Here is a 25,858-nt window from a genome sequence, read left to right on the forward strand (position 1 = left end):
TGCAGAGAAGTGCCTGGCATTTCCTCAGGGAGGAAGAGCATTGGGGGAAATGTAGCAGGGGAGAGTGGGGGTCTTCCTGTGTGCTGACGGCCAGGGGAGGTCGGGCAAGGGATGCCTCCTCTAAGGGATACTGGCTTAGCTCTCACTCCATGGAACAGAAGGGGTCTACAAGTTTTTTCCTTAAAGGCCCAGACACTTAACTATTTCAGCTTCGAAGGTCATTCAGTCTCTATCTTGACTCCCCAGCAATCCGGAAGAAGCATAAAAGCAGCCACTGACAACACAGGAAGGGAAGTGACTATGTTCCAATAGAACTTTCTTTAGCAAAATGATTCTGGCCCTGGGACTTGTCTAAAAACATATGGACAAAAGGTTGCAGTGATACAAAATACTTTACAGTCTATTACCCATTATTTCCTTTCTTACTTAGAATCCTGTAAAGTAGCTTCCTACAAGTTGGGTGCAGACATTACAAAAGAAATCTTAGTAAATTGATAATATCCCAGAAGAACAAATGGAAGAAGGAGTTGGAGGGCTTTTGCTTTAAATATCTATGAAATTTGAAATTGTTCTCCATATAAAACATAATCTGAAGACTCTGGGGGACAGTGAGGGCGTTCCAGAAGCAAGGACATACCTTGGGAGCAGTGAAGATGCTCTGGAGGCAAAAGGAAAAGAAAAGGTGCAATCAAGGACAAAATCTTGTGCTAGATTCATTCCTTTGAAGATTCTTGTACTTGCCTCTGATCTTCTTCAAATGAAAACTATGTTAATAGTTTGCACTGAAAAATGGATATCAGAATGTAGACTTGGCTCTGCTTTCAGATTCTCTGTAAAGGTACATTCAGATTTCAAGCTCTAAATTCTAAATTAATCAAAAATTTCTGTGTACTAAATCCTCTTCTCTTTTTGTGTTATTACTCGGCGGTGCCTATTTATTTATTTTTAGGCAGGGGAGGGGGAGAGGGAGAAAATCCCAAGCAAGCTCCACACCCAGCAGGGTGCTAACATGGGGCTCGATCTCACAACCCTGGGATCATGACCTGAGCTGAAATCAAAAGTCAGACGCTTAACCAACTGAGCCACCCAGGTGCCCCTCAGCTTTGCCTTTAATTAAAAAGTATATTAGAATATGGTTGTCTCGGGGCGCCTAGGTGGCACAGCGGTTAAGCGTCTGCCTTCGGCTCAGGGCGTGATCCCGGTGTTCTGGGATGGAGTCCCACATCAGGCTCCTCCACTATGAGCCTGCTTCTCCCACTCCCCCTGCTTGTGTTCCCTCTCTCGCTGGCTGTCTCTATCTCTGTTGAATAAATAAATAAAACCTTTAAAAAAAAGAATATGGTTGTCTCTTTAAGTTTGTTCAAACCAGACTAAAACAAGATTTAATCCCAAAGAATATTGTTTTTTCTTTAAACATACAGATCCATCCATACAATCACACACCCCCTTCTTCTAACTAGTACTCATCATAAGAAAAAAAGAGTCGTCCTCTGTTGCAGTCACAAAGTTTATATGAGCGGACAGTCATCGTCACATCTAAACAAGAGAAGAAAAATAAGCCTCTTTCCTTCTAAAATCAAGAGTTAAAGAGTCAGGGAGGTGGGGGCACCTGGGCCTTCGGCTCAGGGCGTGATCCCGGCGTTCTGGGATCGAGCCCCACATCAGGCTCCTCTGCTATGAGCCTGCTTCTTCCTCTCCCACTCCCCCTGCTTGTGTTCCCTCTCTCGCTGGCTGTCTCTAATAAATAAATAAAATCTTGAAAAAAAAAAAAAAAGAGTCAGGGAGCTGTTATCAGTGGTGGCTGTGGAGGTCCATTTTTAGGATCAATCTAAAACTAACAACTGAAAATCCAGCAGCGAAATGAGTATGGGCAGATACAAATCCAGGAACCTGAGATAGAAAACTGATATGATGGTGCTGAAGAAGTGAACTCAAACTTCATATACAGGTGGTTCTGAAAATGAATCATTAAAAAAAAAAAGATCTTTTTAAGGCTTACTTCTGAATGTCTCCTTTTAAAAAAGCCTTTAAGATTATCTAATCATAACTTTGGGAATATTCTTAATTCCCCCATTTTTATTTTATTTTATCAAGTTAATGGAAAATTTTGCCCATGGACTAAAATCTCTCAAGAAAAATTCAGTCTAAAATTATAAAATGCTTTAAAAGCTTTAAAAATCTGCAAGGCAGGGTAATGAGAGTTAAAGAGCACAGGCTCTGGGTTCAGGCTGCCTGAGACCCAATTGTGTTCGGGCCATTACTTCTCTGTGCTTCAAGTTCCACATATATAAATAAGATACTATGAGAATACTATAATAGTAGCATCTACTTCTTGGGATAATGGAAGAATTGAATAGGACAGTCAACATAAATCACTTAGAACAATGCAGCACATTGCAAAAACTGATACAGTCATTACTATTATGACAAACTAATGGATTCTTCATCTATTATTATTGGTAAAGGCACTGTATGCAACTCAGGAGGCTTAAAACAACTATTTACATTGCCCACAATTGTAATTATTTATGGACAACCTCAGGAGGTGAAAGATAAGAACTTCAAATTCAGGGAGTTATCAGAAACCCCTCAAAAATGTTTAAACATTCACCTCACATTCATTAGGATGGCCACTCTCAAAAAAAGAAAAAAGAAAAAAAGAAGGAAATAACAAGTGCCCAAAAGGACACAGAGAAATTGAAACCACTATGCACTGTCACTGGGAAGGTGAAATGATGGCGCCATTATGGAAAGCCAGTCCGTATGAAGATTCCACAAAAAATTAAAAGCAGAACTACCATATGCCACTTCTCGGTATATATCCAAGAAATTGAAAACAGGACCTTAAAGCGATATTTCTACACCCTTTTCACTACAGCATCTTTCACAATAGCCAAGAGGCAGTAACAACCTATTGTCTCTTGATGGATGAATGGAGAAAGCAAGGGTGGTATAGACTCATAATGGGATATTATTCAGCTTTTAAAAAGAAGGAGAAATCCTATCATATATTACAACATGGATAACCGGAGGACGTTTTGCTAACTGAAATAAGCCAATCACGGAGAGATGAATGCTACGTGATTCGAATATGGGAGGTAAAAGTGCTCCAACTCACCAAAAGTACAAAAGTGGCTGGGGGAGAGGGAAATCAGAAGTTATCTGGTGTAGAGTTTCAGTTTCGCAAGCTAAAAAAGTTTTAAAGATCTGTTGCACAATGATGTGCATATAGTTAACACTAATATACTGTACACTTAAAAACAGTGAATATGAAAGTTTTAATATTCTGTGTTTACGTCATGTGCATTTTTTGTTACGTGCACTTTACGTTGTATGATTCTTATCACAATAAAAAGAAAATAAATATTAAGAAATAAATAAATGTTTAAACATTTCTTTTAAATGTAAACATGTATTTACTTTTAGCGTCAACTACAATACTCTGCCTGCATCTCTTACCTAATTTTGCTTTTACATGAAACTTTTTAAAATTGTCTAAGTGAGCTCCAATGACTAGGCCTTCACATCGCTGAATCCCATTATCAACAACTTCAAAAGAAAGTGAATTAATGCCGTGTGTATACTTTATCACATCTAAGATATTATCTAAGTTTATCAAGTAATATATCAGATAAATGAACCACTGCCCTTTAACAGTAAAGAAAAAGTTCTGATCCAGGCCATGAAACCCCACCCCGCCATGCCTCACAACCTGCCTCACAGCCTCCAAAACTTGAATTTTAACAAGTTACTGATGTTTCCTTTCCTGGGGGCCCAACAAATCATACTGAGACATATACTCCTACAACAAATTACCAAAGTGACCCACATTCACATCGGTAGGAACCTGGAGGGGGCACCTGGGTGGCTCAGCCGGTTACGCATCCGCCTCCTGATTTCAGCTCAGGTCTTGATCTCAGGATCATGAGCTCAAGATCCGCATTGGACTCCATACTGGGCATGGAGCCTACTTAAAAAAAAAAAAAAAGGAACCTGAGACAACAGAACTCTCATGACTCATTTTTTGTCTTCTTTCCTACTCTTAGGGTAAACATTGTTATTTACTCTCCCTGAATTTAGCCACAACCAATTCTGAGTTTACTGGAGGAAGGGTCTTATCATGTAATTACTTTAACACAGGTATAAAAATGTGCATTTTGAAAACTAGAAAGCACAAGGTATCATTCCCACTATAGCTACTAGGGCTATTCTATTCACCTATTTATTCTATTTATCAGTTGTTTCTCTGAATAAAACAGCTTTATTTGTCAGGGCTTGGTTCTGGGTCAAAGGTAAGTAAGAATGAAAGAATGAAAGCTATCAGAATGGAAAGAGAAGCACTGATACCTTTGCTGGGCAGTTTATCTAGTAACCAAAAAACAGCCTCCAGCCCTTCATCAAACAGTCATCAGATAACACTAGGGTGACCAGGGTGGCAGGTCCTCAGAAGAAAATCCACTGGTCTGCAGGCCGAGTATGCACCACATCCCACTTCCTAAGAAGTCCATCACAAATGTAAAAATCTAGCTTGCTAAAAGACAGGAAAGCAAATGGCATTTTTATTTTTTTATTTTTTAAAGATTTTACTTATTTATTTGACAGAGAGAGAGCAGGAGAGCACAAGCAGGGTGGGGGAGGGGAGGAGGTGGCAGGGAGAGGGAGAAGCAGACTCCCCACTGAGCAAGGAGCCCGATGTGGGGCTCGATCCCAGGACCCTGAGATCATGACCTGAGCCGAAGGCAGACACTTAACCGACTGAGCCACCAAGGCGCCCCAACAAATGGCATTTTTAAAGAATTAATTGGAACTGATCCTTGAAGTCCCTCAGACTTGAGCATGTAAACTACACAAAGTCCTTCTCAACCGTTACTTGCCAAGAAGGGGGCTGGTGTGGAGTGCTGGGAGGCGTTTTAGATTTGACCAGTGGTAGGCTGGGACAGGCTAAGAACAGAAACTTACTCACCAAGAGAATCCTTAGAAGAAATGGCAATGCACACGCTTCCTTCCCATAAGAGGTGACTGAATCAGGAACAGGTTTGGGTGGCCCAGGTGGGTCACCATGTGAGATGTTCCCCACTGGAGCCAGAAAGAGTACCCAGCCTCATGCTCACAGTCAGTACCCTTCCTTCACGCTGCAACTTCTGAGGACATTAGCTCAGCTGAACCATGGGAAATTGGATTTTCTGAGTGCAGAGGGTTTTATTCAAGAAAGGAAGTTTACAAAATTAAATAAAGGAGAGCATAGCCTCTTAAGGGTGCATAGGTACAGACAATCCAGAATAACATACTTATTTTTTCTGATTCTATAATGTAGTCCATATCAGAGTAGAATCAAAGGAGAATATATTAATATTACAGATACATCAGAACTTTAGTTAAAGTATATAGAGCTATGGTGGGTTTTGTTTTTTTAAGATTTTATTTATTTATTTGAGAGAGAGAATGAGAGAGAGAGAGAGAGAGCGAGCATGAGGAAGGGGAGGGTCAGAGGGAGAAGTAGACTCCCTGGGAGCCTGTGATGATCCTGGGACTCCAGGATCATGACCTGAGCTGAAGGCAGTCACTTAACCAACTGAGCCACCCAGGAGCCCCAAAGAGCTAAGTTTTAAAGATTACTAAAAAACAGGACACCCAAGTATCTCAGTTGGTTAAGAGACTGCCTTCATCTCAGGTCATGATCCCAAGGTCCTGGGATCGAGTCCTGCTTCAGGCTCCTTGCTCAGCGGGGAGTCTGCTTCTCCCTCTGCCTGCCACTCCTCCTGCTTGTGCTCTCTTTCTCTGACAAATGAATAAATAAGATCTTTTTTAAAAAATAAAGAAAAATAATAAAAATTAAAAAAATAAAGATTACTAAAAAGTTTGTCCTTCTATTAATTGTAACTATGGTACTTTTAAAAATTAGTGATACTGTTATTACAAATGTCCTTTTTTTTTTTTTTTTTTTTTTTTTTTTTAAGATTTATTTATTTATTTGACAGAGATAGAGACAGCCAGCGAGAGAGGGAACACAGGGGGAGTGGGAGAGGAAGAAGCAGGCTCATAGTGGAGGAGCCTGACGTGGGGCTCGATCCCAGAATGCCGGGATCATGCCCTGAGCTGAAGGCAGACGCTTAACCGCTGTGCCACCCAGGCGCCCCTACAAACGTCCTTTTTTAAATGAATAAAAATAGGGGCACCTGGGTGGTTTAGTTGGTTAAGCGTCTGACTCGATTTCGGCTCAGGTCATGATCTCAGGGTTGTGAGATTGAGCCCCGCATTGGGCTGAGATGCTGGGCATGGAGCCTGCTTGAGATTCTCTCTCTCCCTCTATTTCTCCTCCCTCCTCTCTAAATAAACATATATTTATATTTATATTTATATTTATAATGTAATCTAGCAGAGGAACATAAAACACATACTATCACCTCTTCCTAATCACTGTGAAATAACACAGATAGTAGGAAAGAGTGTCACTCATTTTGCAAATATAATGCTAGGAAAGTGAATTTTGTCTGCCTAATTTGACCAATAAATCTCAGTAATTTGACAGTAAACTATAGTTAGACATTTTACCATGGCATAAAAAGTTTCACTGAAAATTCATTTCCTCCCTGAATGCCACTGGCAGGTACCCCTTACATAGAACAGGTTCTTATCCAGTGTCACCCAACCGGTAAACTTCCCCTGAGTCAATAGTTAAAAGGATGTGTTGATTTTAAATGACTTTCAAAATACAGTAACATAAGGAAGTGTTTAAAAAACATGTAAATGACACCAGAGATTGTCATGTCACAAACCTGAGTTCCTAATGTCTTTTTCAGACAAAAAGATCATGAGGGTAGTTAAATACTCCATTTTTTTTTCTTTGATCAAAGATCGACTATGCAATTAAATCTCTGAAAATAATCACCCTTATTTTTTTTTAAAGATTTTTATTTATTTATTTGACAGAGATAGAGACAGCCAGTGAGAGAGGAAACACAAGCAGGGGGAGTGGGAGAGGAAGAAGCAGGCTCATAGCGGAGGAGCCTGATGTGGGGCTCGATATCACAACGCCAGGATCACACCCTGAGCTGAAGGTAGATGCTTAACCACTGTGCCACCCAGGCGCCCCAAATCACCCTTATTTTAATACGACCCAAGATCCAACTGTTTGTCAGCCACTCTAAATGTTACTTTACTTTAATTTACATCGATTCTGCTTTCCAATTAGCTAGCTAATACACAAGAAAGAATATGAACAGCAATCAGAGACTAGAAAAATCTGATCCCTGAAAAAGTAAAAACATTCTGAAAAGTGAGATAACGCACTTAAGAGATCATCATGATAAAGAACTTTCTTCCAGTTTAAACAAATGATATGTATGCAAAGTTGCCCAAAGAAGTCCTCCTGATGAAAATCTTGGTAGTCAAGGTTGCCTACCAAGAAGATAAATTGGGGTGTTTCGGTATGGCAGTTACCCAGCAGTCAAATAGAGCCCTAGGCATGTTTTTGTATGGCCCCAAGCTCCGAGTGGTTTCTATATTCTTAAACAGCTTAAAAAGTAAGACAAAGGGGCGCCTGGGTGGCACAGCGGTTAAGCATCTGCCTTCGGCTTAGGGCGTGATCCAGGCGTTATGGGATCGAGCCCCACATCAGGCTCTTCCTCTATGAGCCTGCTTCTTCCTCTCCCACCCCCCTGCTTGTGTTCCCTCTCTCGCTGGCTGTCTCTATCTCTGTCGAATAAATAAAAATAAAATCTTAAAAAAAAAATAAAAATAAAAAATAAAACAAAGCCAAGCAGAGTACAGGACACAGAAGGCATGTGGCCCCCAGATCCTAAGATATTTGCTGTCTGGCTCTACAACAACTCTAGGGGTGGTAACAAGTTAGGTCCATTCCTGAAAGTCAGAACCAACCAGGGAAAAGAAATCAGTACTCCTTTATCCCAAGAAGTGGGCTCATTAAGTCAAAACTGAGAGAGATGAATCTGTAAACTATGCTGTTTCCTAAAACATCCATTCACATCAGACATATTCTCTACCACCAAAGAGAGTATGCAATACTAAATTTTACTATTAAACACTAAAGCTAAATATTAAAATAGCAGGAGTACAGTATTATCTCTCATTTATAATTTGGCAACATTAAATGTATTTCTAAAACTCAGACAAAATTGCCACCAAATGCAAGAAAAAGTGGAAAAGTCAATTAAACTTTAACAAAGCAAGCTCTGAGTTAGAGCAAATGAACTGTAGACAATATGTCTTTTGTAAATATTAGTATCAATATTTAATTGAATCCTGCATCCAAACTGACCACCCCTGAGATTCTTCAAGTCAATTTACACATTTCTATAGTATTTTGAGTTTTAATCTCAGAACATATTAGAGTTTTAAAGCAGCCATTTATAAACTGGGGTAATTATTTCCTCTAACTACTATTTAAGTTAAGTAGATAATATTTTATTATTTTCTTTTATAAGGTTCATAGGATGTTCAGACACTCGATTTTTAAGTTTCTTTTTTCCTCCAGTGTTGCAAAAATTCTGTGCTAAGACCAAAACAGCACATAATGGCAAAGAAAACATGACACCCAGGAAAGATCCTCCAGCACTAGGCCACGTGCTTCAGGAAAGAGTCAGCAGTGTGGAAAGGAAGTCAGCACATCAGGTCCACAGGCCATGCCCACAGCGTTAGCAGATGGCTAGGAGGCAAATGCCTAATCTTTAATGCCCCATGTTTCAGGTGATATTGAGGCTCTTATCAGTGTCACCTTTAGACTCAGACATAAAGGTCCCCACCCAAAGGCCCTGGGCTTTAGAAGGCATTTACAGTGCATGGGCTCCTTTGACAGACTAAGGGGACGAGACCAGCTGGAGCCACCCTCCTTGCACTCCATGATCCGCAATACCTGAGACCCTCAAATTCTGTGGCTAAATCACCATAAGCCCCATTCCGATGCCTGCATGGGCTTCTCCCCCGAGTCCATTCTCTGGAAGGTGCCCTGGACTGGACTGGACTGCCGGTGTGCATATTATGAGGCCCACACGTGGTCAAGGGGCAGCTGTCTGGAAGAGTCAATGGGCCGTGGACATGTGAGCAGGATGTCCACACTCTGCACAGGACATGATGGGAGGTGAGGGGAAGAGAAAAATGGGGCAGATTGTAGGCTAAGGACTGACCTTCCTTTTACCACCACTTGCTGACACAAAATTCCTACAAGTGTAAGAACTCAAACCGCAGAGCTGGCCTCCCGGGCCACTATGAAGGTATGTTTGTCCAATAAAAGAATAGTACACATGTTCCTTAGCAGTTTGTTACCTTGATTTATAAACTTCTAAATACTACACACACATATATATTGTGGCTGACTACAGTACTCCTCTCTCAGGTCCCACACGTGTCCAGAGTGAACTTGGTCCTCGTAACAGTCACTCCTACATCTCACGCTGCAAGGATGTCCTGCTACTTCATTCCTGATTCCCACATGCAAAGCTTAACTAGGAATCTGGTATTTCGTGCAAGTTCAAGGATGCAGGCTCCTGATTTACCCAGTTTTCCATGCATGGCCAAGGAAATTTTTTTTTAAAAAAGCTAATTGATCACTATAGAACTATATAAAGCTAATCGAATTTCCAGTCAGCCCACCTAAATGCCTCCTGGTATAAAACGGCATCATTGTGAAGAATGGCTGCAGGGAGAGAGCGTTAATTATCACAGCATAAGGTGGATAGCTATTTTTCCTGCTCTTGCTTCCTTCACTAGAGTCCAGGGAAAACTCTTAACGAGAAGGTGCACACACAAAACATCTCCCACTCATTTATGAATCGGGACTAACGCTGGAATTGGAAAGAAATCAGAATAATGACATCACACCCACAGTAATAAACCTAGAAAGTGGCAGTGAAGTCCCTGGTGCCATTCTAACCCCGCCAGATGATAGGACTGGCAAAGTCTTCTGAAAAGTTGTTTGGTCAGCCGAAAACAAAACAAAATAAAAACACTCTGACTTTTCCCTAAGAGCTGAACCTAATTCAACAGTTTTCCAATGATAATTTGGAAACAGTCGATAACTAAAATATGCCTGACTGCCTTTCCCTGAAATTTATGAATAACTGCCTTTCACAATTGGAATACCATATTCATCTTTGAAAAGAACAATTCTCATTACTTTTTTTTTTTTTTTTTTTTTGAGAGAAAGAGCATACCGGACAGAGAGGGGCAGAGGCAGAGAAAGAGAGAGAATCTCAAGCAAACTCCCTGCTGGGTGCAGAGCCCGAGGTGGGGCTCGATCTAAGGACTGTGAGACCATAACCTGAGCCGAAACCAAGAGTTGGACGCTCAGCAGACTGAGCCACCCAGACACCCCTCATTTCTTCTTAAGATGTGCTCTGGATCTCTGTTCTTTTGGCTCTAAATTTAAGATTTTTTTTTTAAAGATTTTATTTATTTATTCGACAGAGATAGAGACAGCCAGTGAGAGGGAACACAAGCAGGGGGAGTGCGAGAAGAAGAAGCAGACTCATAGCAGAGGAGCCTGATGTGGGGCTCGATCCCATAACACCGGGATCACGCCCTGAGCCGAAGGCAGACGCTTAACCGCTGTGCCACCCAGGCGCCCCTAAGACGTATTTTGCCCAACTTTTATAATTGATATTCATTTTTTTACATAATTAATTTTTTTAAGATTTTTTATTTATTTATGTGACAGAGAGACAGCCAGAGAGAGAGGGAACACAAGCAGGGGGAGTGGGAGAGGAAGAAGCAGGCTCCCAGCAGAGGAGCCCGATGTGGGACTCGATCCCGGAACGCCGGGATCACGCCCTGAGCCGAAGGCAGACGCTTAACGACTGCGCTACCCAGGTGCCCCTGCATAATTAATTTTAAAAATAAATTATTATAACAGGCAATAAAGAGTCTAAAGAGGCAATATTCCCCATGAATATGCCTTTGGATGCACAGGTCACACAGTCAGTCAACAAGAGCACCGGGAGGTGCTGGTGAGGCAAAAGCCACACTTGCATCACGTCCTGATCCTAAGGGTTGCCAACAGGAGAAAGACTCCTTCTTAAGGGGAATTGCATAATCTCTTCTCCTTCCCTGAAGAGCTGCAGGGCAGGGAAGGGAGAGACTACTATCTGTCAAGGAGAGTTTGGCTGCACTGTTGCCTCGAGGCATGAGAATAGATTCTAGGTCCTTCAGCATCAGAATAAGAATCTGTGATGATACAACAGATTTGAGCCACTTTCAGTATCTTTGGAGTTCAAGCGCTATCACACTTGGGTCGCAGGAAGGAGGGGCTGTTTCAGTTTTCCTTACAATTACCACCCTAATTATTACATTACACTTTCACAATTTAATCCCTTTATTTGCCTCACTGCCTTTTTGGGGCTAAGTTAGCACCACGGTGTGATGCCTGCTGATGTAGCTAGCGGGGTAGCCTTACTGTGCTGCCCAGCTGCCAGCTACAAACACAGCCAGGTGGGCCAGTCCAGAGTGCTAATCTGGACAGTGACATCTCTGTCTCCCGCTCAAAATCCTTGAAAGTTTCTCTCTCCAATATGGAGTAAAACTGAGCACTATACATCAATGCCAAGAATCACCCTGTGCTTTGCTCTGTTAAGCTTTTGGTAGCATTTCAGAATAATCAGGCATAGAATTCCAATTGCTCTATTCCAGTTATTACTCAGTAAACAACTACTGCATAGCTATTAATATCGAAACTATAGGATTAAAAAAAAAAAACCCTGCCTGGCAATTGTTTCATAGTTGTTCTATCTTTGGAAACATTCTAAGGACCAAGGAGTTTAACTACTGCCCACTCCCCTCCCCATCCTGGAAATCTGGTACTCCCTCAAGACGGGAGACGTTTGTAGAGGAATTCTCCTCAATGCACAAAGGTTTGAGAACAAAGCTTTAATAAAATGTTGGTAACACGCAGCCCCAGATAGCACACTCATGCCTGCTCACAGTAGGCTCTCAGTAAATATTTGTTGAGTAAAGGGGAGTGGTTTTCATAGTGAGGATCTCTCGCTTGTATCCACATACACAGCATTTGTTAATTTATCCCCAAATATTAGCTTAAATTCGTGTAGTTAATTCCAGAGCTGTATAAACTGAATAAACAAAATCGAATTACTAACAGTTTGAATTTTAGATACTCTGTAACAAAAGTATTCTAATACCTTTGGACAATGGCTAGTAAGAACCCAAAGATTTGAAATGTGTTTTCATTCTCAAGTTTTACAATGTTAGTAAATAGGCTGAAGATATTTCTCAAATGCCCAGGAGTGTATGGAAGTTCCACAGATCGACCGCCATTGTTTTCACTCCCTCACTCTACCTAGGATTTCACATTTCATTTCATCCTTTTTTTTTTTTAAAGCTTTTATTTATTTATTTGACAGAGAGACAGCCAGCGAGAGAGGGAACACAAGCAGGGGGAGTGGGAGAGGAAGAAGCAGGCTCCCAGCGGAGGAGCCTGATGTGGGGCTCGATCCCAGAACGCCGGGATCACGGCCTGAGCCGAAGGCAGACGCTTAACGACCGAGCCACCCAGGCGCCCCGTCATTTTATCCTTAAACATTCCATGAGGTAGGTAATATGTTTTCAATTTACAGGTGAGAAAAAAGAAAAGAAAGATCCAGAGGATGAAGGATTTTTCTAAGAAAATGTTAAATAAAATATGGCAATGATGAGCCATAAAATATGAAGATAGAGCCATTAAAATATTTAGGTAATTCATATGTACTCCATACTAACTTGGCTTGTGTTCTTCAGTTAAAATTCTGAAAGGCTATGAAAAAGTTAGGCTTAAATATTCACGCTAGGGGCGCCTGGGTGGCACAGCGGTTAAGCGTCTGCCTTCGGCTCAGGGCGTGATCCTGGCGTTATGGGATCAAGCCCCACATCAGGCTCTTCCTCTATGAGCCTGCTTCTTCCTCTCCCACTCCCCCTGCTTGTGTTCCCTCTCTCACTGGCTGTCTCTCTCTGTCGAATAAATAAATAAATAAATCTTTAAAAATTAAATAAATAAATAAATAAATATCCACTCTACTTTGTAAGAATTATCATGTCCTGAAAACCTGCGCCCCTTCAGTAAACTCTTTAACTGTGCCTTCATCGGCACAAATCAAGGAAACGATGTCACAGACAACACAAAAGCAAATGGGAGACGGTACAACCCATTCCACTAAGAGAAATCTTCAGGACAACTAATGGAGAAGACTTGCCCTCCCAGCTGCTCTAAAAAAAGAAAAGAAAAGAAAAAAAAAAAGTGGGAGATTACTCTATGTACACATAAAGGATTTCATAATCACCTTTTGTTAACCGATTTAGAAGGATTATAACTTAACAAACATAATCTCCTTTGCACTTTAAAAATCAGTACATAACACAAAGTTATTAGCCTGATTTCAATGATGTCCAAGATGGGACCATTAGAGGATGATGGTCAGTCATGAGTGGAAAATCAGCAGCAACATGGTATATGGCAGTGGTTCTCAAATTTGGGGGAGCATCCGAATCACCTGAAGGGTGATTGCTGGGCTCACCCCCAGACATTCTGATTGAGGTAATGTGGGATGAAGCCTGGGAATTGGCATTTTTAATAAATTCTCAGGGGATACGGATACTGCTGGTTGACTTTGAGAAACACTTCACTTACAGAACACAGCACAGTAGAGGGCAGTGATTTTAACCTTGGCTTTACCAAAGCATTAAATAGGAAGCTTTCAAAAATCCACCCCACCACCCATGGCCTGGCCACACCCAAAGCCAATTAATTCAGAATTTGGGGGTAGGAGCCCTGGCATCAATATGTTTTCAGTCTCCAGGTGTTTCCAGCAAGGTGAAATGGCAAGGATGAGAACCACTGATACGGGGGGAAAACACAGTGTATCCGAAAGTGCTGTTAAGAAGAAAACATTTTGTAAACCACTGAGAATAGAATCACTGATGACCTGAGGATCGTCAATGAGCAATTTTTCTTCCCTTTCCCTATATTCTTCAAAAGGGTATCACAAAGGATCTACAAAAGTGAAAACTATAATTTCCAGTAAGAATATAGATCTACAGCGTTCAACATGAGCAGAATCCTGTATTTGTGGATTGCTAGCTTAAAGGAGCACATACAAATTTCAGCCACATTTTTCTACATTCATATTGTTATTTATGAATCTGAAAATCCATAAAGGTTTGGGTATATCTTATATATGTTGCAGGTATATTCTGTGATTAGGAATGACTTGGAAGACTTTTTTGCAAATTCATTAAAAAGGTGAAGAAAGTTCATCCAACCACAGAGAAAGAAGGAAGGTAGCAGACAAATTTGTTTAGAGTAGTGGTTCTTAAAGCATGGTCCTTGGACCAGCAGTATCAGCATCACCTGGGAATTTGTTAGAAATATAAATTCTTGGGCTTCTACTCCAGATGTAATGAGTCAGAATCTCTGGGGGTAGGGCCCGGTGATGTGCATTTTAACAAGATCGCAAGGTGATTTTGATGCACGCTCAAGTTTCAAAACCACGGCTCTAAAGTATTTATTATTTCTGTGCATCTGCAAAAAGAACCAAAGAGGCAAAAATACTACTGAACCAGTGTGTATTTGTTTAGTTGCTATATAGACCCACATTGCTCTGATAACAGCGGTGCCTTTTTGAACCCAAAGCTAAATATCATTTCATCGTTAGAGCTTAATGGTGAAAGCAGAATTGATAGGAGGCATATCTGAGGGAGTTTATTCTATAAATGCTCCATAAGCTATTGTAATTTATATCTATTTTGTACTCAAGACAGAATTGAGACTGTACGACTTGATGAACAAGGATAAGAACCAAGAAAAACCAACCAACCAACCAACCAACTATCACGTGAGGTTGGAAGAGGGTAGGGTATTCCCAGGTGCAACACTAACCTTGAATCGTCCTCTTGAAGAATGCCTTGCAGGCTTCACATGATGCTACCCCATAGTGGTACCCAGAAGCGATGTCGCCACACACTAAACACAGTCTCTTGGGCATCGAGTTGAGCATGTATTCACACTTGGTCTGGGGATCTTCAACAATGGTGCTGGAGCAGTCATCATACAGTTTCCTGACAGGCCCACTACCTCCTAGGATAGGAGCAGAAGGGTAGAGAGGTGGCGAGTCAAGTCCGTTCTGATGGCCATTCATGGTTGAACTGTAGCTCCCGCTGGCGTCTGAAGAGCCGCCGGGGCTGTGGTGGTTGACGCTGTCCGTCAGGGAGGCTGGGCTGGAGGGTTCCGTCTTGATGAAGGACGAACAGCTGGAATCAATGTGTCGATCTTTGTTTGACATTCTGCAGAGAAGCCTGAGGTGTAGGGAGATACAAACGGAGAGAGAGAGAAAAAAAGGAGAGAGTGTCAAACACAGAGACCAAAAGAGGTAGAAAGAAAGAGAAGGTAAAATAAATAAATAAAAATATTAGAAAAAGTCAAAGGGAAGGATGAAAGGAGGGGAAAAAATAGAAGAATTCATATATTAAAGACACTGTTCCTTGAGAGCACTGCCTAAGAGCTGGGAGTACACATCATTCATTCTCTAGTCAATATCTCTTGTTCTACAAGAAGGTAATCAGCATAAGGGCATGACAGGGTTACATCAAAGTGCCCAGACAGGCCATAAACAAAACCTCTAATGGGTCCAATTCCTTTTATTTTACCTTTCTCCTGGAGAACCACTGTCAATATCTAAATCAACACTCTAGATTCTAAATTTACCCATGCAAGAGGAGTGATTTAAAAGGCCGTATCTTTTCCAAAATTGGATTTATCCTCACTCTACTCTTCCCTTCCACGTTCCGACGCTGCAATCTTTTTATTGTGAGCAGAATCAAACTTTTATTTTCAAGACCGAACAGATGATTCTTCAGCTCTGTAATTTCTGTTTGTCAACACGCTTCCATAAGCATAACTGTGTCTTTTATTGATCTGACTAAGACACATAGGGTATATATCCTCAATCACTTCACTTCTTTATTTAAATCGCTCTATTTCATAGCCATTTAGCAATAGAGAAAGACATCAAGTATAAAATTCCAGCCAATATGGAAGGATGATATCCTAGAGCCCACAAAACTTAGTGAAACGATCACCAACACTGATTAATACAGATGTGCATGTGCCTGCACGTGTGATTTGCCTTTAAGAGATGAATCAGGAAAAGCCATTTGAACCTTCAGTATACCTGTGAGTCCATAAATCTGATACTTTGTATTATATTCAGCAAACTAGGAATGTATCACATTTTGTCATGAAAAATGAGATTTGTGATGGTCCCTTTTCCCCCCTTCTTTTAGTCTTTTAACATCACACCTCCTAAAAGGAAATATGATGAGGCATCTAATCTGACAAACTATCTCTCTTATCTAGAAGAAACATACTGCCCCTCTTTCTTTGTTGGACCCATAAGTGATTAAATTTCTGAAAAGGTAATTAGATGAAAAGATATAATTGGTCCTATTTTCTTTCCTAGTAGCCATAGTGCAAAACCCCTTTTAGCAAAGTCTCTAAGAATATTCTGGGAGTCTGCTATAGAAAGAAGTGACAGTTGAGAAGGGGACTTAGCTAATTGCTTCCCAGTGGAAAGTTGATTTATAGGAATCCCACAGGGGTAATGGTCATTCACTAGAATTTGGGGGAGTAGTCACAATATAACCAAAGGGATGCAATTATCACCACCACTATAAATCTGCCGATATTTTATCATTGCCCAAATTTCATTTTCTCCTCCAGGCCCCCCCCCCCGTTACTTTAAAGAAAAGATAAATAAATAAAAATTTCCTATTGGGGACGTTCACTTAACTGTTCCAGGAAGGCTGTCTTGAAAGCAAAGCATTAAGAGCAAAAATTTGCCTCTTAACAAGTACCATTGCACCTCGGGAATTTTATTCTGCTTTCTAAAGTAAAACAGTATCAGGATGTGAAGAAAGCAAACAGGAAGAAGAAATCCACAAGAATAGCTTCTTCTCTCTTTCGCCCACCCACTTGTGTTGTCCTTTCCTCAAGAGCTAGCGAAAGAAAAAATATCCCCCTCGCCAGCCTGAACTACGGTGTCCTCTCCCTTCTGCATCTGCTGCCTTGTACCCGTCACTGTTAATGAGCGCTGTAATTAATAGATCGCTCTCCCTGTCTCCCTGCTTGCACTCTGGGCTAAGCACTTTTCCTCGAGTCAACGTCTGAAAGAAAGCAGGTCGGCACTGACTTACAGCAGCCCTGCGAATTCCTTTTAATTTAGAGCACTTACCCCACCACTTCACTTATTACCTTATAATTACTGGACTGCTCGCACATACATTATGATCTTGGACTAGAGTTAGAAGTTATTAGGGTACTAAAACATGGTTGCTCCCCTTTCCTCTCTCTGGCACGGAATTTCTCACAGCTATGACAATTAACTCTTTCACCATCTGCCCTCAAGGCACCATTTCTTAATCCCCCCCCCCCCGCTTTTTCCAGAGGAGAGTGGCTTGATCACAAAACATACCACGTCTTCTCCAGGTCCTCTTTCCCCTCTTCTTTTTTTCTTATATCATCTGTGGTCAATTTCATCCCAATTTCCTCTCCCTCGGGCTTTTCCTCATGGACCTCTGAGGTCGGCAGAACTCTTGCTTAAGAAAGGCCAGGAACTGCTTTTCCGTTTATGGAACAGTTATTTGCTAAGTCACCAAATGTTTACATGTCAAATGCATGTTGTTAAAGGCCCTGAAAAATAGGGAGTCTCCAGCCAGCTGTTGGCTCCAAAATCTCAATCCATAACTTTGCAATAATCTTCACAGAAGCAAGGACATTAGGAAGTTAAGTTGTCGGGGAAGTCTCTGGAAGGTGGCACTATCTTCTCCTACACAAGGTCTGGCCAGTGTAGCTGTAAATGAGACTGAGAGAACTGGATTTGTGCTGGAGGTTCAATGTGTTTCTTTTCAGACAATGAGCTGCTTCCTTAATTAATACCTTTTGCCCAGTGGAAATAGTAACGGTCAGAGTTGCCATTTATCAGACACTTCTGATGTGGCAGGCACTGACCTGAACACCCTACTCATATTACCTCATTTAAGCCTCAAGACAACCTTGTGAGGGAGGCATTCCTTTTCAGGAAACAGAGCCTCAGACGTTACGGTGTCCTGAAAGTCATACAGTGAGGAAGTGGGAATGCCGGGATTTGAACTCAGGTCCGATGTCAAAGTGCAAAACAGAAATGTGGTGAAGCAAACAGAGAGTTTTTAAGGGTGCTCACAGATTTTTTTTTTTTTTTAAGCCAAGCAAGCAGGGATAGACGTAGCACCACACACAGAGACCTATGACCTCCGCAGCTCCCGTATGAGTGGAGAGGGACCACGGTGGCCACCCCATTGGCCACAGGTCGGCCTCAGCTGAGTCACCCTCTCCAGTGCTGGGAGTGACACCTAAACAGAAATCTCTGAAAGAACACAGTTGTCTCCTAATTACTACTTAGCTCATTACACTGAACACTTCCTAGACACCATTACATTATACCCTAAAACTATAGTGGGTCTTAATTCTCTTCCTCTCGGTCTCTGAAATTCTACAGCTCTATTATTCAAGCCTGAAATATTCACAACTATCTATAAATTCAATTGTCAGCTGGTGGGTTTTATTCTAGACTTCACTTCAATCTAAAATTAGAGGCACTAAAATTCACATTAACTCTAAGAGGAATGTAGTGAATAAGACTTTATTTCAAAAGAACACCTTTTTGTCAGAAAGAGCCATTTTCAAGATGATGGCTTTATCTGTAGCCAAAGAGAATAAGCCCAATTCTACATTGTGCTGTTAATGCAGAAATTTTAGGTCACATTGGATTAATAAAAATCTAAATTTAGTTAAGAAATGAGAATAGAAATAACATGTGTAGAAAAGTGTGGGAAATGTTTATTTTAAAGCGTCAGTACACTCGCTTGTATTTTATTATCTGAAGAGAAGTGATGAGAAGCACAAGGGAGCAAGACTACAGACTTTTCCAAAACTTCTGAGGGAACACCCGGAGAAAAAACTGGAGGTAGAAATAGCTATGTTGAGACTCACAGCTTGTTTCTGTATAAGAAATTAAATTTGAGGGATTTTACAGGCTTCCTGAGGCCACGGTGAGCCCAGTTCTCTATAAAGAGGCATTTTTAACATGGTTTGAGATACAGTCTCAGTAATTCTAATGATCGTGCTTCCTAGCCTGGCCCAAGAGTCAGCAAGGGTAAAATTTACCTTTGGTGATAGAGACTAACGACCAGGCAAATACAACTTCTTAGTTGCTGGACTATTTCAAAATGTAATTTTTGAAAGTTAATTAACTGTGTTAGATGCATGCACATATAGAGAGAAAGAGAGAAAGAATAAGAATCAATTAAAGTGGTTGCTGTAGGGGGAAACAAGAAGATAATCTGTAAATTAATATTCAATTTATATTATCATTATCAAGCTTAATTGTTTTCAGGGATTCTACCTAGATACAGGTAAATGTGCGACCTTGAATGAATCGCCGTGAGTTAGAATTTCCACACGCATGCGTCCATGTCCAACCGAGGTGGTCTCATTCCACAGCAGCTCAGCCAATACTTTTGTTAATGCCCCACAGTCATATATATTATATGCCTTTCATCAACAGACAAATTCGTCAGCGACTATATTATTTGCTACTTTATTTCCCTACTTAAAAAAATGGTGCATGAAATTCTCTTAGGGAACATACTATGCACAGGTCTTCTTTGGGTCTCCTAATTGTCATACTAAGACAAGATTTTTTGAAACTTTTAATATACCCATGCCAAGGACAGACACCTTAATAAGCTAAATAAATGCCAACTAAAGAAGTCACTATTTTATTTTCTTCCTTGTCATCCTTAAGAGCCCCCAAAGGTACCCATCTTAATTATAAATTCCAAACACTTTATATCAATTTTTATCCAAAAATTTCCGGTAAGCACACTGAAGCCAGCGCACCTGCAAGTTTACAAATATGAGACAGAAATAAGAAGACAGAGTCCTTAGCTTTCTTACCGAATCCTAGAATTTCAGGGTTGGAAAAGAAGGTTTGCAGGTCCTGCTACCTTATCATCACTATCTATTCAAATTAGGAATGAATCTGTGAGGACTGGTCGCTTTCAACCTTCTGAAATCACCAGATTAAATATTTAAGTATTTTTATTTAAATAAGAAAAATAAAAAATATTTTTAAAAAATATTAGCCTTCAGTTTCGTTTTGTTTTCATGTGCTCAGAAGGAAACTTCCAAGACTTATGCCAAGCTCCCCGGGTCCCAGGCTTCAGAGCCCATGACCCCAGCAGCTCCCTTTGCAGCCTGAGTTACAACTTCAAGCATCTACGTTACAATGAGCGCTTTTTTTTTTCCTGCTTCAACTAATTGCACTCTCGTAAAGTGGCAAAATGTGAATCACTTAGTAACAAAATGGGCACCCGCTGCTATTGTCAGAGAATGGTGATGCTGAAGAGAAGGGAAAGCAACCGAATGAAGTGTCATGTCAGAAATCAACGGTGCAACGTGTGATTTGAGAAAACATGACTACTTTACAGAGACAGGGTGTCATTATGGCATCACAGTAATACGATGCTTTGACAACTACTGGGTCTAACATATCATCATTGCATTAAGGTACACTGGCTTAGTTGGGGAAGGAAAAGAAAGGATTTTTTCTTTTAATAAGAAATATCTTAAGGTCTGCCTGGCTAACCTAAGGGAAAGAGATCATTAATTGTAAAGGGAGAACTGTAAATCCCGACCCACAGTGCTCAGAAAGACTAAAACACACGTGCACACATAGGCACACACACTTCTGGATCATTTTAGGCCTTCTTTAATAAACCTTGAGGCCCATCTAATGGAACAGATTTCTGCATAACAGGATCGCAATCATTTAGTAATGTCGTTTCTTGATTCTTCCAACAAATCACCTGCGCATTTAGTCTGAAAGAACTTACTCCATCAAGAACGAGAGTAAGCAAACAGCTCCCTGCAAAGCTGGTGCTTGAGATGCTGGCAAGAGATGAGGCTTGGCAGTGTGGGGACAGGAAGCCAGTTCCTTAAAACATTATCGGGGCCTCCGTCGAAGCTGAAGGCTCCCCTAAAAGGCTATGTACTACACCAAAAAAGGAAATTTAGGGCAATAAGCAAGAGACTTTTAACTCGTTTCTGGACACTCATTCAAAAGCACGGACCTCCTGAAAATAACTGCATAGCTAAAGACAAAATCAAGACCTGGAAGGATCTCGCTGAAATCCCATCTGCTTTTAGGGTTTTAGAGTTCATTGATCCTTTCTTTTGCAATTTTGATCTGACATCATGTTGGGTTGACCATCCTGGTTTAAGCACTGAAGTCCTATGTTCTGGAAACCCCTCAGTTCCAGGTATATAAGGGATGGCTGGCCATCCACTGTGACAGATAGACTCTAGAACCCCATACCTCCACGCTTGTTATATCTAAAACAAAGGAGGGGAAAAGGAGAATATTCATTTTCAGCAATGAAGGCCCAGAAAGCTGGCTGGAGAAATGCACTAATAAGAGCGTGCAGCCTAACAAGACTGGGGGTGTTGTAAGCACGTGTGTTAGAAAATACCTATAAATATACCAGCATCCCATTCCACCGTGCCATGCAAGCTGGAGGCCACTGCTGATCACCTTGTTAAGTTATCCAGACTATTTTAGATGTAGTAGCTTCAATTTGTATTGCCAGGTGATTTCTGGTGCTTCCTGGTTGATAAACTTTATTAATGGGAAAAGAAATGGTCCTGTGATATCACAATGTGTTGCACATTATGATTGTTGACAGTTTCTGTATTTAAGGATTCGATCTGATGCAGAGGCGCTTAGTAGTGTAATTTATCCTTAGCTTGTTTTCTTGGACCTATTTCAATCTAAGAGTGAACATCCCTTGTTTATAGCTCTGAATACAGTAAGTGAGCTACTGGCAAATCAATAAAACTGTTAAATGCATAATAATGCTGGGTAATTGCATACATGATGTTTTGCATAATTAACTGTCTGAGCTTTTCTTTAATATAATGGCCACTCATGTAATATAGAGTAGCTATAAGTCTATAAAATATACACAGTTTATATGAACCATGATTCCGCTTAAAACTCTGGCTAATCATCTACATCGGGTTTGAAGGGAGAGCTCTCCTCCACTGCCAAGTCCAAATCAATTCTTATGACATTACTTTATAACTAACATGATATTTAACTGATGATGGCTATTAGCTATTATACAGATTACATTCAAGAAGTGTAACAGTAGGGGAAAAATACCATTTAGTTTAAACAAACTTCTGCCACGTAATCAATATTATTGAGGCAAATTAAGTGTTTTAACAAGTGTGTATATTTGCCCTAATGCAGCTTAATTAACTATATCCTCACAAGTGCCCAACTCCACGACACCAGTGGGTGTTAAAAGAGAATCTCAAGAAATGCCTAGTCAGAAATTCAAATGCACAACAGTAGCACAAACAAGCACAACTCTGAGCCCTAAGAATATTTCCTACCTTACACAAGCTACACTCCCAGGACCAAGAGCCTGAAGGACCAGAGGGCTTTAGAAGAGTGTCCCCTACTGTAAACCCAGTTGGGCAGAGACTGCCCATGTGGTGACCAGGTCACTCTTCCCAGGGTAGAGTGGAACAGCCTTGGGCAGGAGGTGGGGACCACCGTAGAAAGGAAGGTTAGTAGTATGGGGTAAAAAATTACATGAGATAAATCATCAAAACGAAGCTGACGGTATATGCTGAATGTAACATTTATTCGGTCTTGGAGATTTACTACGCTCATGAGCAGACCTCCTCCGTAGTAAGCTTTCTAGAGAAAAGAAATAGTCTCCTACTTCTACAAATCTCTGGTCTTTCAAACAGAAATATGGATCAATAAAGTTTGCTTGTGTTCAGACAATTCCGTTTTCAAGCAGTCAAGAAGCACACTGAAGAGATAAAGCAGACACAAGAGGAGAGGACTGACAGCTAAATGAAGACCTTCTCACAGCATCTCACTAGAGGAGAAATAAACAGACACTCGACTCATAGAAAGTCTATGCACTGATCTTTACAAATTACAATCGAATATAGATGCTTTACACATACACTCCAGTGATGGAGTTCACAAATCAAATCCAGGTCAATGAAAGCTCAGGCTGACTGAATTCCCCTTTCCTCTTCTCTTTGCTACACTGAAACAGGAAATAGGAATGCTAGAATCAGGAGTTGATGCAAGAATATTGAGATTATGGTATTGATGGCACCCTTTACTCATTAAGAAAATGTTTTGCAAAAGCAATTACAATGACCAACAAACCCACTGCCTCCATGGTGACAGGCCAGTTCACTTGGAGTGGAACTCGAAAACATACCTGAAACCGGGTGAATTGCAGTAGTGAGAAAATTTAAATACTAAGAAGGAATCATTGTTGAAATAAAGGTTGTACACATATGGACATCTCTACACTAGACAGAGATTCACAGTGCAACCAGAGATAATAAACCACATCATTTCCTCTTGGACAAGTGGCTAAACCATATTTATACTTTTAACTGAATAGCTTCGTCTGCGGTGGTTAACATCGGGATGCAAATACAGCTGGTCTCGGGTGATCTATGAGGTCACAGGCTGTGATTATATTCAGTGGGTATCAGGTGTTCAGCTGAAGCAGGAGAGTGGGGGGAGGCATGGAAAAGGGGAAATCGCTAATTATTAATCCTAACTCTTCCCCTGTCCTCCTTTTTTGAACATTTCCATCGAGCTAGCTGCTTGAAGAGAAGGTGAAGCTGAAACACATGGACCACCACTTGCAGGTAAGGGAAAATAACATACGTACACACATATACCTAATTCAAGCCACAGAAATGACAAAGTTTTTGTTCTGTGGCAGAATGGGTTTTTTACAAAGGGATTATTCAGCAGTGGGACAGCATCCAGTGAAGCCAGCGGAAGCCACCGACAAGCCTGGAGTTCAGACAGGAAGGACTTGCTTGTCATTTGTTATTCAAAGGTCCAAAACCAAACATGCAGAGAAACATCCCTAAATCGTTGCAATTCTGAAAAACGAATTAAAAAAAAAAAAAAAAGGACTACACCAGAGTTCCCACAGTTGGCTTGTCTTCTTTCCCCCTTCTCAGGAAACCCCGTCCCTTATGGCACTTGACGACATAGGCAAGTGGCTTCCAGCTCTGCAGGCGTCTCCGTGTGGCCCGGGACAAGTCACTGTACCACTCTGACCTTCAGGGTCTTCCCTCGCTCAGTGACAGCATTTGCCCACATGCTTTCTAGGGCAACTTCTGCCACTAAAAAAAAATATCCTCTTTCACTCACATAAAAGCCACACTGGTCTGTAACTTCGAGGAGACAGGAGAGGAAGGGCTACTGCACCAAGCACACTCCCCACACTCACATTCCTTGGGTGACTGCAGCGCACAGAGACTACTGAGGGCCACGGCGCAAGTGCGCGTGCGCGTGCCTGCTGCCGGCGAAGACAGAATTCCCGAAACAACTCGCTACTAACAGTGAAACTGCAGCAACATTCAACTGTGGAATCATTCCCAGTGGGCTATGAAAGGGCAAATAGAGCAGTGATGATTTGGGGGGAGCTGGGGAGCAGGACTCTTGGTTTTTCCTAGAAATGGTTCTCTTTTTGCTCATTACATTTTTGGTGGGAGGCGTTGGCGGAAAGGGGCAATTCCCTGCAATCAGGGTTTAAGTGAATGTTTGTCCCAGTGTGTGACACCACGCTGTCAGCGAGCAGCAGGGCGCCGCTGAGTTGTTACTACATTTGATTTGACTGCCAGTAGGAAGCTTCATTTCTACCAACTGTTAGTTGCTCGCTCAAAGAATCTTTTCTTCATTTCTGGAGTGATTTTTTTTCCCCCTCTCTTCTATTTCCTTTTCCTTGATATGTGGTAAGCCCAAATGCCATGTGGATTTGTAAGAGAAAACCTGAGTTCTTGTCTCCTGAGCTTGTCAGATCTGAGGACCTGGACGTAAAGGGTCCAAGCAATTTGTTCAATATTTCCAGTCTCTCATTTAGAGTCTGCATTTTAATTCTGATTTCCCAGCTCATCACAAGGTCAACACAGACACAATACTGGCTCTGCCACACTGTGGTCACATCTTTTCACTTGGTGGGGTTTATTTTAGCCGACGGAGCGGATACTTCTACGGCCCTCATTAACAAAATAAAACAAAAAAATGTTGTCACTCACCTTCTCACACTATTCTGTTGAAATAATTGCTATTTTTGGTGACCGCTTCTCACACTTTTCATAATTTTTCTGAGTTGGTAACTTTGCTACAGCACATGAAAGCCTCTCTCCTTAAAAATAATGATTTGGGTAATTATGATTCTCAAATCGTGCCCCTGACAACAACTTCTGACAATGAAAAGCATCTTTAGAAACAACAAAAGCGTGTGCAGGAGTAAAAAGAGTAGGGGAAAAAAAAAAAAGCAGAAGAAAAATCCCTCAGAGATAGGACGAAAATTCAGGCTGAATGGAAAAGTAATTAACACTAAAGAGCTAAAACTGTAATTAAGAAAATTTTCATTAAGGAGAGGCAGGTGAATCTGCTTTTCTAAATATGACAAGGTGCCGTGTAAAAATAAAATAGAAGCAGGTTTCGGTGAGTGGAGCAGGAAAGCCATGTCTTTAACCAGATCAAATTCTCGAAATTGGCTGTCAAGACAGGATTGTTGTGATTTATACCCGTCTATCAAGTGCATGAACGGGACAGGCAGAGAGAACAGAGGCAAGCTGCTGTCGTTTCCATTCGCAAAGAACCTTTAATTTCCACAGCACCATCTGTTACCAAATCTAATTCACATTCCCCCTTAATCTGGTTTAGTTCCATAATACTAATTCTTCCCCAGCCCCTAC

The 25,858-nt window shown here is 41.1% G+C and overlaps 1 protein-coding gene across 5 annotated transcripts in view; it reads right to left on the reverse strand.

The window, feature by feature from the left end:
• Window positions 1-25,858, reverse strand: part of ESRRG (estrogen related receptor gamma) — a 605,699-nt gene that overhangs the window by 164,001 nt on the left and 415,840 nt on the right. For all 5 annotated transcript variants that reach the window (XM_057315051.1, XM_057315052.1, XM_057315053.1 and 2 more), the window contains one exon: window positions 14,876-15,291. In XM_057315051.1, coding sequence (XP_057171034.1) covers window positions 14,876-15,278 — 403 coding nt within the window. In that variant the 5' untranslated portion in view covers window positions 15,279-15,291. The remainder of the gene's footprint in view (window positions 1-14,875; window positions 15,292-25,858) is intronic.

This window comes from Ursus arctos, unplaced genomic scaffold (genome assembly GCF_023065955.2).
Source record: "Ursus arctos isolate Adak ecotype North America unplaced genomic scaffold, UrsArc2.0 scaffold_2, whole genome shotgun sequence".
In the NCBI taxonomy this organism is placed as follows: Eukaryota; Metazoa; Chordata; class Mammalia; order Carnivora; family Ursidae; genus Ursus; species Ursus arctos.